At 38.7% G+C, this 16,031-nt stretch overlaps 1 protein-coding gene across 1 annotated transcript in view; it reads right to left on the bottom strand.

Moving 5' to 3' along the window:
• Positions 1-16,031, bottom strand: part of Sergef (secretion regulating guanine nucleotide exchange factor) — a 224,265-nt gene that overhangs the window by 168,259 nt on the left and 39,975 nt on the right. Inside the window, 1 exon segment of the mRNA XM_005326752.4 lies at positions 4,414-4,580. Within this exon segment, the coding sequence (XP_005326809.2) occupies positions 4,414-4,580 (167 nt within the window).

Here is a 16,031-nt window from a genome sequence, read left to right as displayed (position 1 = left end):
TAGGGAAGGGTACCCATAAAAAAGGACATAGGGAAATCATCCTCAATTTTACTTCATCTATGGAGAAAGTATTTGAGTGTCTTTAAATACTTCAAGTTCAAGACCCAGGCCCACCATTTACCTGCGGTGGGATTCAGGGGCCACTTAAGTTTCCCATTCTGGATTACCATTCTGAGTTACCCATCTATGAACAGTCTTCTTGTTTATAAAGCAATGATCTTAACATATGCACAAAAGTTTATTATATAAAGGTGAAATAATATGTATAAAGTATTTAGTACATTGGCCCATGATAAGCACTGAGTAGCTCTGTATTTATTTGCTTTCTTTTTTCAGGGGAAAGAACGGTTATACCATATCCCAGCTCAGTTCACCTGTGATTTTTCTTTCTACTTGGCTGTCACTCTGGACCAGTAGACATTCCATCTGAGATCCCAGATCCTTACTCCTTGGATATTAAAGGCAATTAATGCAAATTAAACTCAACTGGTCAGCTATGTTCCACACAAGTGCTTAAAAGTCACGAACTGTCAGCTTAGCCCAAGGCTGTTCCTGCTTCCCCAGGGATCCCTATATTTCCCAACCAGGGCAGCATCTAGTTTAATATGGCTCTTATCTTTTCCAAGGTGAACCCACTCCACCAGCTTATAAAATCCCACTGGTCTGGCTCTCTCTGGTCCTCAGAAAAATGGATGCTCAATGGGCCAGACTTAGGTATCAACAACTGGATATAATTCCCAAACCAAATTTACCAATGGGTAATATCCAGGAGTCTAAATCTACAGGGAGACCAGCATATAAATACCAGCACCCCAGACACTGGAAACGAGGAGGCAAACATTAAAATGAAGCTGCCAAGAGGACTGAAGCACAAACCCACTCCCATATTGCTCCACTAAGAAGCCACATAAAAGACACACCCATTAGATTCTTAGGCTACATGTTTACACTGACCACATCTATCACAGTACTGCACATTGTGGCCACCTCAGGACATCAAAAGCTCTCAAAGCAGAAGAGAACAGAACCAATAATTACTGAGTACCTACTTCAGGCCAAGAACTATGCATGCTATTCTAAGGTATACCACATATACCTTATGTAATAATACATATTATGTAATAATATGTATTATTACATATTACATATTATTATATTACATATACCTTATGTAATAATACATATTATATTATTACATAAGGTATATCTTAAGAACTATTCTTCACAGAAGAAGAAATACAATTGATCAACAAATATATGAAGAAATGTTTAACATCTCTAGCAATTAGAGAAATGCAAATCAAAACTACACTGAGATTCCATCTCCACTCACAAATCATCAAGAATACAAGCAAAAATGAGTGTTGGAGAGGATGTGGGAAAAATGGTACACTCATATATTTCTGGTGGGACTGCAAATTGATGCAACCGTTATGGAAAGCAGTATGGAGATTCCTAAGAAAACTTAGAATGGAACCACCATTTGATACAATCATCCCACTCTTAGATTTATACCCCAAGGACTTAAGATCAGCATACTACAGTGATGCAACCACATTAATGTTTATGTCAGCTCAACTCAACAACTGCTAAATGATGGAACCACCCTAGGTGCCCTTCAACAGATGAATGAATAAAAAAACTGTGGATAGGCTGGGGTTGTGGCTCAGTGGTAGAGTACTTGCTTAGCCCATGTGAGGCCCTGGGTTCAATCCTCAGCATCACATAAAAAATAAATGAATAAAATAAAGCGATGAAAAAATTTACCTCATTAAAAAAAATTGTGGTATATATACAATGGAATATTACTCAGCCTTAAAAAAGAATGAAATTATGGTATTTTCCAGTAAATGGATGCTTTCATGGGTAGGTAATTTGAGACTTTGAGGTTAGGTAGCAGAGGCAAAGGGAATCATAAAGTTTTTGAATCTCTGGTTCTTCTGGTAAGATGAAGAATAATTCTTTTTTTAATTATTTGTTCTAATTAGTTATACATGACAGTAGAATTCACTGTGACAAGGGCTGGGGATATAGCTCAGTTGGTAGAATGCTTGCCTTACATGTACAAGACCCTGGGTTCAATCCCCAGCACCACCAAAAAAAAAAAAAAAAACAAAGCACTGTGACACATATATAAATGGACTATAACTTTTCTGGTTGTACATGATGTAGAGTTATAACAGTCACATAATCATATATGCACATAGAGTAATAAGTATATGATTCATTCTACTATCATTCCTACCCCCAAGCTTCCTCCCCTCTCTTCACTCCCCTCTGTCTAGTCCAAATTACCTCTATTCTCCCACATGATTATTGTGAATTAGCATCCACATATCAGAGAATTAGCATCCACATATTAGAGAAAACATTCGGTCTTTGGTTCTTTGGGATCGGCTTATTTTGCTTAGCATGATACTTTCCAGTTCCATCCATTTACTGGAAAATGCCATAATTTCATTCTTCTTTAAGGCTGATTTTAAGTCCTTGGTATAAATCTAAGAGTGGGATGATTGTGTCAAATGGTGGTTCCATTCTAAGTTTTCTTAGGAATCTCCATACTGCTTTTCATAATGGTTACACCAATTTGCAGTCCCACCATATGAGTGTACCATTTTTCCCACATCCTCTCCAACACTCATTTTTGCTTGTATTCTTGATGATTGCCATTTGTGAGTGGAGTGAGATGGAATCTCAGTGTAGTTTTGATTTGCATTTCTCTAATTGCTAGAGATGTTAAACATTTCTTCATATATTTGTTGATCAATTGTATTTCTTCTTCTGTGAAGTGTCTGATCAGTTCCTTTGCCCATTTATTGATTGAATTATGTGGGAATTTTTTTTTTTGGCATTAAGGTTTTTTAGTTTGTTTGTTTTGTTTTGTTTTTGTTTTGGTGCTGGGGATTGAACCCAGGGCCTTGTGCATTGGAGGCAAGCACTCTACCACCTGAGCTACATCCCCAGTCCTACGTTTTATGAGTTCTTTATATATCCTTGTTATTAATGCTCTCCCAAGATCCTATCTTAAAGAAAGAGTTCAACAGGAATTCACTGCAGGGTTCACAATAGTTATTAAAAACTAAAAAATTAAAAAGAGAAAATTATATAAATATCCAACACCCAAAGAATGGCTTAGAAAATCCCACAACCTTCTGATCAAGTAATGTGATATAGCCATTTTAAATGATCATTTTAAAGACCAAGAGGAAACAAAGCAAAGAATTTTTGACAAAATAATGAAGACTAAATACTATCACTACAATTTTTGGAGTACACGCATGTGTAAATGCAAAAAAGAATGTAGCTAGGTAAAGGTGGTAAGATTTGGGGAGGGTTTATTATTACTATTACCTTGTATAAACTGTCTTTGTGGTGTTATTTAGTATCTTTCAGTCAAAGAGAAAGAGAGAGGAAGTAAAGACAGACTCAACCTAACACTAAGGAACACCCAGGAGAACCAGGGCTGGGATGTGAAGTAGAAATTGAGAAACGTCCTACATACCCGGAAGGAGGAGGCCAAGCAGTCCCCAGGAGAAGGGAAGCCCTCCAGGTATGGAAAGGGTTGTAATTAGTCTGATGCTAATTACGGAAGTCTCACTAGCTTATTAATTTTTTGACAGAATCTGAATGAAGACTAAATTCCTTCATTAAACCAACCTGGGTTCAGAGGCATATTTCCTGCATAGCCATTCCTCTCAAAAAACTAGCCTTTCTTTAAAGCAGTAAAGTAAAATTTAGTAACAGAAACATGCACCCTGGAGAAATTAAGCCTCCTGCCTATAATGCAGAAATTCAAGCCATTTCAAAGAACCAAAGGGGCTTGAATAAGCAACTGAAGTACAATGCTTTGTATACTGGGAAATATAAACAGAAGTGCAAAATATTTAGCTCAGTATTAAAGCCGCCCCCCCCAATCAGGTCCCAACCCATCTTTCTGATATTACCTTGTAATTCCCATGCTTCAGCCAAATTTAACCACCAGTGACCCCAAAACATTTTCTTCACATTCCTACCCCTATGATTCTGTTCCTGCTGTTGCACTTAACTAAAAGTCTTCTCCTCTCTTCCAAGTGTTTGCTCAAATCTGAACCATCCTCCACAGAACAGCTCAAAGCCATAAGATCAAGCCAACCCCTGTATCCAGAATTCATTTCCCACTCTTCATAGTACACCCAAAATATTGTATTTTTAACCTCTTTAGAAGAGTTACACACAGTCTGCCTTATGATATAATCACCTGGGTAACTGGGGAATAGACTTTTCTAACATATTAAACCATGAGCTCCTTGGGGAAGCCACTTTAGGTTTCTACATGGAATCAATCATAATGCATGACACACAGTAGGTCCTTTGTAAACACTTCAAAGAAAGACAAGGAAAAGAGACATTTGTATGTAAGAAGTCACTTCCTACCTCAGTTGCTCCTGTAAGGCAATGCAGAGATGAAAGTGGGCTGTTCTGTGGTCTCGAGCAAGGGAAGGATGAATCCTGTTTTTCTAGTTTCCAGCTATCATGAGACTCCAATTTCCTCCCTAGTTGACCATAGTCTGCTCGGCCCCAGGTGAATACCTTGCCGGTTTCTAAAAATAAACATTATTTGAATTAAGGCTTCATCCCAGGGCTGTGCTTTCATGGGTAGGTTATGAATTACTAAAGGAAGTGTGAATATTTACATTAGCACCAACTACTAGGTACCAAAAGCCTTCCTATCTTCCTGTAAAGAAAGTACAAGTATTTAAACTTTTACAGATGTGGAAACTGAAAGGTTAAATGACTTGCCAAAGATCAAGTAAGTGGTGAGCACAGAGCAAGAATCAGAGGATGATTCTAAAGCCTGTGTTCTTGCATTAAATATAGATATACCCTTGAATATTACTGCAGATCAACTTCAACCACTCTCACAGCCTACCCACCTCTCCTCTTCTTTGCACCCTCCTCAAGCTTTGCACAGATGCCTGTTCTGAGGCTTTTGTCCCTTCTACCTAACCCAGAGTCCTTCACCCCCACTGAAGTTCCCCACACCACAATCTGTTAAGGCTTTCCTCCTAACTCAATTAATAGCCAGTTTCTTTGTTTTTTCTTTCTCCATTTTCCCCTCCACATAAGAGTCTGTGCTCCCACCCAAGCTGAAGCATGCTATCAAATCCAACTTCTTAAGAAGTTCAAAATACAGAAGCAATTCTAACAGTCCCAAGACAAGTGTCTATGTTTACTTGAGTTAAGGGAATTACAGAAGAAAGGAGAAAAAAATTAAAAAGACAAAATTATTTGGAGCCATAAAAGCATTCAGTTCCCCATTACCACTCAGGATGCTAACCAGTGCTATAGATGATAAAAGAAAATGAAGTTTGAAGAAGAAGAAATGGCCTTTCTTTTCCCAGATAAGAGAAAATTCACCAAACTTATTCAGTTGTGCCAAATGCCACATTTGTTATTTCAACAGAAATGCAAAATCCGATGAGGCATAGATTATTAACAGATTCTCTGCAATAAATATGCATAACCATGTGCGCTGTATAAATTCTTTATACATGTTTATTTTAACAAAGAAAAATTTTGCTTAAGAGACAAAACACAAAGTAATGCATATTAAATTCTAGACAAATATACTACATACTCTGTGTTTGATATCAAAGCTTCATCTGGCCCCACATTCAACATATGGTTCATAGTGTTGGCTAAAAAACTACCATGGATTCATGAAGGAAAAACACAGGGATACAGGGCTCTGCAGGGATATAATTCTCAGGTTTAACCTGCTTGTAAACACTAAAGTACATACTAAGGAATTCACTGGAATCTGACTCCTGGGCTTCCTCAGAACAAAGCCTATGCAGCCCACAGGGTGTCTGGTAATATTATGAGAACTTGAAGTGAGTCCACTCAGATGTGCTATTTCATGCATCAGCATGTGCTATTCCTTATGCTACAGATACCTTTCCTTACCTGGTAAACCATGAATCAACTTTTAGAGTCCAGCTTATGTATCACTAGTTCTATGAAAACTTTCTTGGCTCCCAAAATCTTCCAAGAAAGGATGAAACTCACCCTCCTTTTAGCCACCTTTGGTATTGTATTCAACTACTATGCTGCCTTTTAAAAGGCTCAGAAAAGTGACCTGCTTAAGGACACACAGCTAGCCATATCTCTTTCTACTAACCCATGGTACCACTCTGCATCAGTTATTCACACTGATCCATGCCACTGTATAATCACACAACACTCTTTCTCTATTTATGCAGGATTAGACTGAAAAAATTCAGGTGCCAAGGACCCATGAAGCATCTAAAACTGGCAAACTATCCCTCTATCTAAGCTTGGCTAGGATTTATAATCAGACTGCCTTAGCCAGAGATTCCCAAGAAGCCAAAGGATGAGACTGTTGCTTCTTAAATGACCCTAGCATTCCTCAACTGGGAAGAAATAGGAAGCTGCTATGAGTAAGACTACAGGAAGAAGTGTGTTATCACAATCACACAATGAAAGCCTTCTTTCACATTAAGAAAAACATCTTAGAACTTTCTCTTATTGATTACTGATGTCAAGACAGGCAAGAATGCCAGAATATTCAACCATTCCACTTATGTAGCACTTTTCACCTTCAAAGCACTTTACAAAGATTAACTAATTAATCTTCATATTCTCTGGGGAAGCCACAGACATTCTAGTAGAGACAAGTCAGAAACCAGGCCAACTCAACACTCAGCCTCCAGTCTCAAGCCTAAGTTTGGCACACTCTCTGAATCTGTTTGTCAGTTTCTCATGATATACTCTGTTTCAGAAGGTCCACAGAAGACAGGGGAGACTCTTATTTCTTCTTTTGTTTTACACAAACACTTATGAACAACCTCCCAAGTACATAGCACATTCATAGACACTATCTCAATCAATCCTTATAATTCTGACATAGAGATTATTAACTTTACATTTCAGATGAGGGTTAAATGACTTGGTCAAGTTCAAACAACCAACAGGTCATGGAATCAAGATTTAAACCTGTGTCTTCTGACTCCAAGTCCAATAACATCTACAATGATCTACACACTGCTATCACATACTGGAAAAGCTTGGCTGATAAAACAGCCTTTTTTAGCATGTTTGAGGAGAGAGATCTAGATTGAATGGATCTGCTCTGCATGCCACCCAGCTTCCCTCACATGAATGACCACCCTAGGAGGCCAAATAGAACTAGGACTATAACTGCTAAAAGAAGGGCATTAAACACATGGATTGTGATTTTTATAGAACTGGGAATAAAAGAAAATAAAGAATCTACATTCAAAAATGTTCATTAATGCACTGTAGATAAATGTCTGCCTCAAGCTGAAGCATGCTGTCAAATCCAAGGTTTTGCAGATCACAAATTTAATAAATGAATCTTTTCCTTAAAGAATTATATACTACCATGATAAAAAAGATATTAATGTCATTTAAAAAGTATAGGTATGTGTCTTGAATAAATGATAAATGAGAGAAATGACAAAACAGCTCAAAATAAAGTTAGCAAGTGAAATATAATTTAAAGGCATGTCCAGTAAGAATTAACAATAACCAAACTATACAACCAAAAAAGTAACATTGCAAAAGATCTCAACACAACACAGAAAAACAGGGGACAAGTGAATAGTACTAACAGAGAACATTTACAAATCTTGGAGGAAACATTTCAAGCTAGAATTGTCCTGGCAGGCTCAATGGAACAAGTGGCATTTAAGGTGAACTTCTGGATTAAAAAAGACAATAAGAGAATGAAAGAGGATATTGGAGGAACAGGGAAAGAGGATACACATTAACATAGAAATTGAAAGGCATAAGAAAGGAGCAGGAGAGAAAAGGAGGGTCACAGGAGGGACGCTAAGAGGAAAGTGGTGGCCACAGTCTGGGGCCAGTCACAAAGAAGTGATATGCATGGGAATCTGAATCTCATCTTACAGGGGGTCTCCAAACTTGGTTGCTTGCCCTATTCTATCAGTAACATATTTTTCCACATACCAACAGATGATTATCATTTATTTATAAAAGAATACACTTGGTATTTTATACATTTTTAAATTTTGAATATGTACCCTCTCTCATAAATATACAGAATAAAACATACTCAAAAAATAGAAAATGTAAAAGAACGTGAGAAAAATATACAAGAAATCTTAAGATTCTCTTACCACACTCTGGCACTTTGCCTTTAGGGACACATGCTCACTTTAGGGACAATGCTAACTAAACAATGGGGAGACTTCAGGATTTGAACAGGGGTATGGCCTGATGAAAGCAATGTTTGAAGATGGTACCTCTGGCAAAGGAATGAAGCAAGCCATCAACAATACTTTTAGCTCACACTTCTGTAACACCTGTTATGTACCAGACACTTTCTAATCATTCTCTATACAGTATTCTGTTCCTTTCTCCAAACAACCTTGTGGCACAGATATTCTCACCATGCCCATCAGGAAACAAGGTACTCAGTCCAAGTCACAAAGGCAGTTATATGAAAAGGAAAGAAAAGACAGAAACTACCAATCACATGAGTCCAAGATGCATCAGGTATTAATTAATCTGTGGTTGGAGTCATTAAAATACTACTAAGAATAATAATAATAATTTTATTATTATTAATAAAATAATAATAATAATAATATTATTACTTGGGTGGCTTGACACCCCAATAGATGTAAGAAAAAGGGAACAGGAAGATATAAACACTCTAGGAGATTTCAGGATTTCAAGATTAGTAAGAAGGTGCCATTAAAAGAAGTAGATAAGTGTGTAGAGATGCTAGGTCAAGAGTCTCATAAAATCTTATTTCATTATCAAATTATTTAACTCTCCTAGGGACTCTGCAAACATATTATCAAATAGTCAAATACAAAAAAAAAAGAAAGAAGAAAAAGAAGAAGAAGGAGAAGGAGGAGAAGGAGAAGAAGGAGAAAGACACTGAGGAAAAGGTGAGTGGGTAGTGAATATTCCAGGGACCAACTCTAGCATCCATCCAGGGCTGTCCAGGGTAGTGGGTGAAGGTAGATACCTATTTCTATCCTGTTCCAGGAAGGGGCTCCTGAAAGTGACAGAAAGATTAGAGAATATTCATATTTTATTAATCTATCCAAATGGAACAGAATATCATTGATGATAACAAAATGCAGTTAGCAGACAGAGGTGGATGTTATTTAAAAAAAAAAAAAAAAAAAAACCTATGGTCAGACAGAGACAAAGCCACCAGATCTTTTCATTCCCTCCCCTCTATAATCCTAGGATGCTACAAGGCCTTCTAAAAGACACACACAAGAGAAGGACACCCTTCTCTGCCTATTAATTTGTTATATTTATCATTCCTCTGTTTATAAACACTAGTTACTCTGAGCATATTCATTCTAAGTCTTTAGAAGGTTTTGCAACTCCTTCTTTGTTTTACCAGGTAAACAGAAACTTTATAAAAAGATATTTGATGATAATAAAAAGAATTGTTCAAACACAAAACTAACTGCCTGAGTCATCCAGTATCATCTTTCTGGGTAAGGAGCAGGAAAAAAAGAAGAAGAGGGCACAGAGCACAGGTACCAGCAGTCACACCAGGTCGCTTTCCACATAGAATGTGCCATGCCAGGCTTCCACAGGCCTCCATCCTCTGTCCCCAGCTGTGTCTATGATCCTACTCTGTTCACCTACTCACCTCCTATTCACTCTCCAGTTCTGCTGACTCCTCAGCATAGATCATGTTCAACAATTCCAAGACCATGAACTCTGTTCATACATATATATATCCATTAGGAGAACTATTCTATTAATGTCTGTCTCCTCCAGAAAGCCAGGTCTATGAGAGTAGGGGCCATTTTCATTCATCTGCATATCCTAAAATAATGTCCAGCACAAAGTAGGTACTCAATAAATACTGTTAGATGAATGAACAAATGATCTAACCATATCCCTACCTATAAATCTACCTACCTCTTATCACCCTATTGAACTTTATCATTCACTAGCCTCTGTAATCTTTAGGAAATTATCCAGTAGCTCTAAGTCTCATCTGCAGAATAATAGCATTTCTAGTAGGGATGTTGCAAGGATATTTTTGCAAAAAGTGCATGGCATATAGTAGTAAATATTAGCCACTGTTACTATTCTCCCAAAATGAACTTCATTGCCTGTTCAAGGACTTCTATGGTTCCACCCAGTTTCCACCAATTTGTCAAACCTTTTTAGCCAACTCCCACCTAGCAATGTCTTAAGGTCAATGTCTCTAATGATAATCAAAGATGAGAAAGAACACTGAAGTCACCATTATAGAACTGTGAATTTTTTTAAAGATTCAAGCATAGTGGCAGGCACATTAGAAGCCTCTGATGTACATGATACAAATTAATCAAAGTTAGGAAAGAAGAGAATGAAAGGGAGCAATAGAGAAGAGAGGTGAAACAGGTGAGTTAGAAGAGAGGAGAGGAAACTTTAGCCCAAGACTCATAAGACTTGGATCCTAATCCTGGCTTCTGTAAGCTACATGGCCTTGAACAGGTCCCTCCTCCTCCAGAGGCCTGGCTTTCCCATCCATAAAATGAGAGATTGGAACAGATCATTCGCAGACATCCACCAGATATAAACTTTAATAATGATGTCTAAAAATCTTTAGTGTCAAATGAGTAGTGTATAATTTAATTTTATTGGCACCTTTGGAATCTTCAGTCTGATCAGTATCCTAAAATAAAACATCCACTCTAATTTCAAAGACCATTCATATGGTTAATAATTTAAATAAAAATTGAGACAATGATATATCCTTTTTTTAGTAAAATTTCTCAAGTTTCCAAAGTCATATCATGAACAATGTCACATAATAAAAGTTTTTAAGAAGTTAATACAGGAATAAAATTTTTACACATAGTCCCCAATGAAAAAGAGGAGAAACAGCTTGCAAAGAGAAGAAACAAAGGTAGGGAACCAAAGAGAATTTGTTTATCAAGAGCTGACTCAGATTAGGACTTGCTTTTAATCGCTATCCTTTACTTTAATGATTGGTGTTAATACCATTTTATAGTAAAGAGACAAATCACTGACGTTAAATGACTTGCCCCAAATCATGCACCTAGTAAGTGGCAAAACTTAATTAACAATAGCTAATATTTTGAGGGCACTTATTTCATGTTAGACTCTTTTACATGGATTATCCCATTTAATTCAAAGAAACACCCTATGAGTAGGCATTATAACCCTTAAAATTAGAGATGAGAAAGTTATTGTATACAGAAAGGTTAAATCTTGGGCTCAGAGCAAGTAGCTGTCAGAGCTAGGATGGAACCCAGGAGCCTGACACCAGAGTAGGTGCCCTCAGTCATTATTCTGCAGAGGCCCATTTGATCTGAGCTCTACTTTTCACTTAGTCACTAAGCCTCTTGAAAAGTAAATATTCCCAAGGTCTTCCAGAGGTTGCTAAGAGTCACAGGAACACAAGATGGGTACAAAGAGATCCCAATTGACGAGTGACGGAGTGAGCTTCATACTTGACCTATATGGCAAATATCAGGATTCCAAAACATACAGACATTCTACACAACTGCTCCACTGTCACTAGTGGGACTTTATTAGCTACCAAATCAGGGGCACCAGTGACAGAAGTCAAGACAGACTGCACACTAAGTATCCTCAAACTGACTGCAGGACTGTTTACAACATGCAGGATTGGAGCTTCCCAGACAAAAGCAAAGAGGAATCAGGCTATAGTCTTCTCCCAAACTGGGCAAGGACATATCAGGATCTCAGGCCTAGACAGGGAGCTGTCTTTACAGTTGTGCCTCAAAGCACACATGTTCTCTCAATGCTGGATGATTGCACCTTGTGAAGAGCATATTCCACTTCCTCCCTTCTGGGCCTTAGGGCCATGCTATGCTCCCAAACCAAAGTGCTGGCCATGCTCCACCTACAAAATTCCTTCATATTGTGCAGGGCCCAGCTCAAATGCCACAGCCTCCTAAAGTGTGCCTTCAACTCCTAGTCAGAATAAGCAATCTCTTCCTTTTTTGTGTGGTGCTGAGAATTGAACCCAGGACTTTGCACATGCTAGGCAAATTCTCTATCACTAAGCTACATCCCCAGACCCAGCCATCTCGTCCTTTAAAAGCCACTGCCATGGTGTTTATACCCCTGTTTATACAACTATTTTATTCTATGCCTCCAAATATAAGACTATCTGACTGCGTGTCTCACATTGCTTACTAACAGGTAGAGAATAGTGATTCTTTCTTATTCTCTCTATATTCTCCATAGCATCCAGCACAAGGCCTAACTCAAAGCAGATGCTCAGTGTTTGTTACAAGAAAAAAAAAGTAAAAGGTATTGCTCTTATCATGAATTGTTATATGCTTCCAAAGACATCAGAGACCATTCAATCTAATTCCCCAAAGAGGAAGCAAAACTGAATAAAATAAATAACCTCTCAAATCATATGGCCAACTCAGAAATGAAGACAGATGCTCACAATATTCAACAAGTAGCTATTGAGCACTTACTCTACGCCAAGTACTGCCCTAGGTACAAGAAGTCACAACATTGAACAAAACTCTCTAACAGACCTTACATTCTAAATGGGGGAAAGAAAATTAACAAGCATAAAATATACCCCAAGGCAAATGGCTTTAAGAATTATAGAGAAAAAGGAGGGAAAAGTAGAGAGCAAGGGAGGGAGGTGGTGGCTTAGGATCAGTGTCTAGCTCCTGACTTCCTGTCTAAACCTCTTCTATAACACAACATTTTCTTTCTTCCTTTCCCTCTCTGAAATGACACATAAAAATTGTACATAATTATTGGGTACCATGTGATGTTTCAATATATTAGCATGGTGTAATGTTCAAACATCACCTTTCTTAAAGGAAGAACCTTAAATTAAAAATCTCAGCCAACTCATGTAGAGGTAATGAAACCTGCTTTTACACTTATCAGGACTATGATGAAAAGGCAGACAATAAACAATAAAGCACTTTATAAATTCCTAATGCAGGTGTTAGTAACATGACTATCACTCTCTAAGCCAGTTTGCAAAGTTTGAAAACAGCCCCTGTTCTAAGGTGGCTGCTCTAGCTGAGTGCTTGGGTTTCTTGTGCCTGTGGTAATCAGTGATCCAGCAGCACATCAGTCTGCTAGTCACACCTAGAAGACACTTGGTACCCTAAGAAAAACCCTTGATTGGGGTCAGTGCCTCTGCAGATGTTTCACAACTCATTTCACATTCAAACTCCAAAGCTTCTCTGCACACTTTTAGATTCTTATTAATAACACTTTAAAATGTAGATTGCTACCTAATCTTAGCTGCATAATTAAAAAATAATCTTGCTTCTCTCCATCCCAGCAAGAAAGGAAACTATACCCATAGGGCTTCTAGAGCTAAGAATCACACCCTGCAGAAAAACTAGTAGGAGGCTCAAGTTGAGGGGTGGGGATGGAGGAGGGCAGTTGAAGGCAAGAAGTCTAATCCCAAATGAAAATGAGATTGAAGGAAGGGAATAATCTTCCCAAGGACATTACACGTTTTGGCAGAGCCAAAACTAGAATCCCAGTTTCTTCCTTTCCAGTGTCCATTGCCTCATGGGAAGAGGAAAGCAGGAAGACAGACTACAAGGTCTTGGAGGGTAGAAAATAAGACTATATGATTTTTCTTATACAGTAAACAGAGCACTGTTCATCTTGAGAAGAGAGCTACTGGCTTTGATTTCATACGAGGGCTACGGGGACAAGGTTCAAAGTTCTTTTCATTCAATTCAGCCTAACAAACCCATCAGAGTAGGAAGGGCCCTCAGAGAAATTCTTAACACATCAGTGCAGAAAGGAAAGAAATTTATTTACCCAAGGTCAAAAGTGTGTTAGAAGCAAAGCTAAGACAAGAACCTATTCCAGGCTTGTTTAACTATATCAAAATAGATTCTATTGTCATGTATAACTAAAAAAAAAAAAAAAAATTAAAAAAGAAAAAAAAAGAGAGACACGAACCCAGGCCACTCTTTCTATCCTTAGGTTGGTAGAAAACTATCAGTCAAACCTGTCTAAGCTTCCACTGCTATCTTTCTTACCCAACTACCAAGGGGTTTCCTGGGGTCCTTGGCAGGGAATTGCAGACAGTAGAGGTCCACACTGGCCCTCACTGCCTACGTCCAGGGGATGGCTTCTTGGATGGCTTCTTCCATCTTTTTCCAGGTTCTCTTCTCTCCACCTAGAATTGCCATCCCTACCTCTAGATAATAGCTTTAATTGTGTCCATTAAAAGAGATCATCAGCAGTTTCCATCACTGTGAAACAGAGAAAGAGAGAGTGAGAAAAGGCCAAGCACTGCACCCAGCTGTTGGTGAGGCCACAGTTTCCGTTGATGATGATGACTCACGGTGCCCAAGCTGAAGGCTGGAGCTGGGAATTTAACTTGGGAGACTGCACAAGCCACGGTTCCCAAGCATGTCTGGACCTGCAGAAAGGAGCAAGCGGCTTGTGGCCCTTTGGTAAAAATCCCAGCACCTGGCCATGAGAGCACAGCTCCCCTTTCAGATCATACTGAGGCCTCATAGGAGCAAGAGCAGGGACAGAATGTACACATTGAGCCAGTGAATCCTGTACAGCCTGCCATCACATACATAAACAGTTGTTAGGAAGCCAAGATCTCACCTCTGAAACCCCAAGAGATCCCCCTAGATACACCATTTGCATCCTCAATTTCCAAAAATATTAGCATTCAGTAAATGAGAGATCATGATTTAAATTTTTGAATAGGAGAGAAAAAGACTGCTCCCAAACTTTATTCACCTAGAGGCAAGAACAAAGAGGGGAAGAAGACTATCTACCCTGGGATGACAGTTTGTGGTCTACCAGTGCAAATTTCTTGGAACATGACCTCTCAAATTTATTCTAACCCCACGCCTGGAAAATTGTCCGAGATTCTTCAAGAGAGGTAGGTATAAGGGATTATTTCAGTCCTAATAGAGCTATTCCCACTGTACCCCTCCTACTCTTTTGCCCTCACATTTGGGGACCCTGAAAGGGTGATAACTGATCAGGATGCTGACAGACAGAAGACTCAGTGGAGGTGAGCCCATTCCACTGTCAGTGGTTTGGGGACTTGTCACAGCAGACACAGTAATAAGTATCATCAAAGGAGGCAACTGAGGAGAATTCATTATATCTAAGAACTCATCAAGAAATGGAAGACAATCAGAAAACTTAAGAGTCCCAGTGATTTCAAAGTACAGGGCTGGGAGAGGCTTGAAATCAAAGTCCATTGTGGAGACTGAAGGGTGGTGTGACAAGTACCAAGGGTTCATTCAGATGGCTCATTTGGCAATCTGTGGCCTCACGGTATGGTAAAAGAAGAATCTGTAGGGCACTGCCACAGTGAGACACCTGTCTTTCCCTTCCACATCTGCTAATTTCCATTCTGTTCTGCTCCCTGTTCCCATTTGACTTTCAGACCTTAGAATAGACACCCTTTACTAGCAAGCCACCTGCCAAGAATCTCCAAGCCAGCAGTGTGACTTGTGTAAAGACTTAATATAGTTTAAGGCTATCCTCACTGAGTTCACATCTAGTCCCACCAAAGGCATGAGAAGTAAAGCTATATGCCTTCATTAGAGAGGCTGACTTCTCCATGGCCAGGGACTGGGAGAGGCATCTGCTACTCAGGAGTTTTCATCTCATAGGCTCAGCTCCAACCAAATCAGCAAAGCACTGTTACTATGGACCATCTGCCAGGACCCGGAAACAGCCCTGTTACATAAAGGGGCTAGGATAATGAAATTTATTAAACTGGATCTTTCCTCCATAAAGGAGACAAAACATTTTAAGTCTCTGTTTAAAAGGGCAATGTGAGACAGTGGAAAGCCCATGGACAAGGGACCCAGTGGGTTCTAATACTGTTTCTATTAGCCTTTATCAGTGAGACCATGGGAATAAATCATCTCCCCTCCCTGAGCTTCTACGTTCTCAAACTTCAAATCAGGATGATAAGGTTCCTTAAAGCATTTAAATTCCATGATTTATTATTATTTTACCAAAATGACAAAAAGTAAGCT

The sequence above is a fragment of the Ictidomys tridecemlineatus genome, chromosome 4 (assembly GCF_052094955.1).
Source record: "Ictidomys tridecemlineatus isolate mIctTri1 chromosome 4, mIctTri1.hap1, whole genome shotgun sequence".
NCBI classification, from domain to species: domain Eukaryota; kingdom Metazoa; phylum Chordata; class Mammalia; order Rodentia; family Sciuridae; genus Ictidomys; species Ictidomys tridecemlineatus.
Note: the sequence above shows the minus strand (reverse complement) of the source record. Positions and strands in the feature narration are given on the sequence as shown.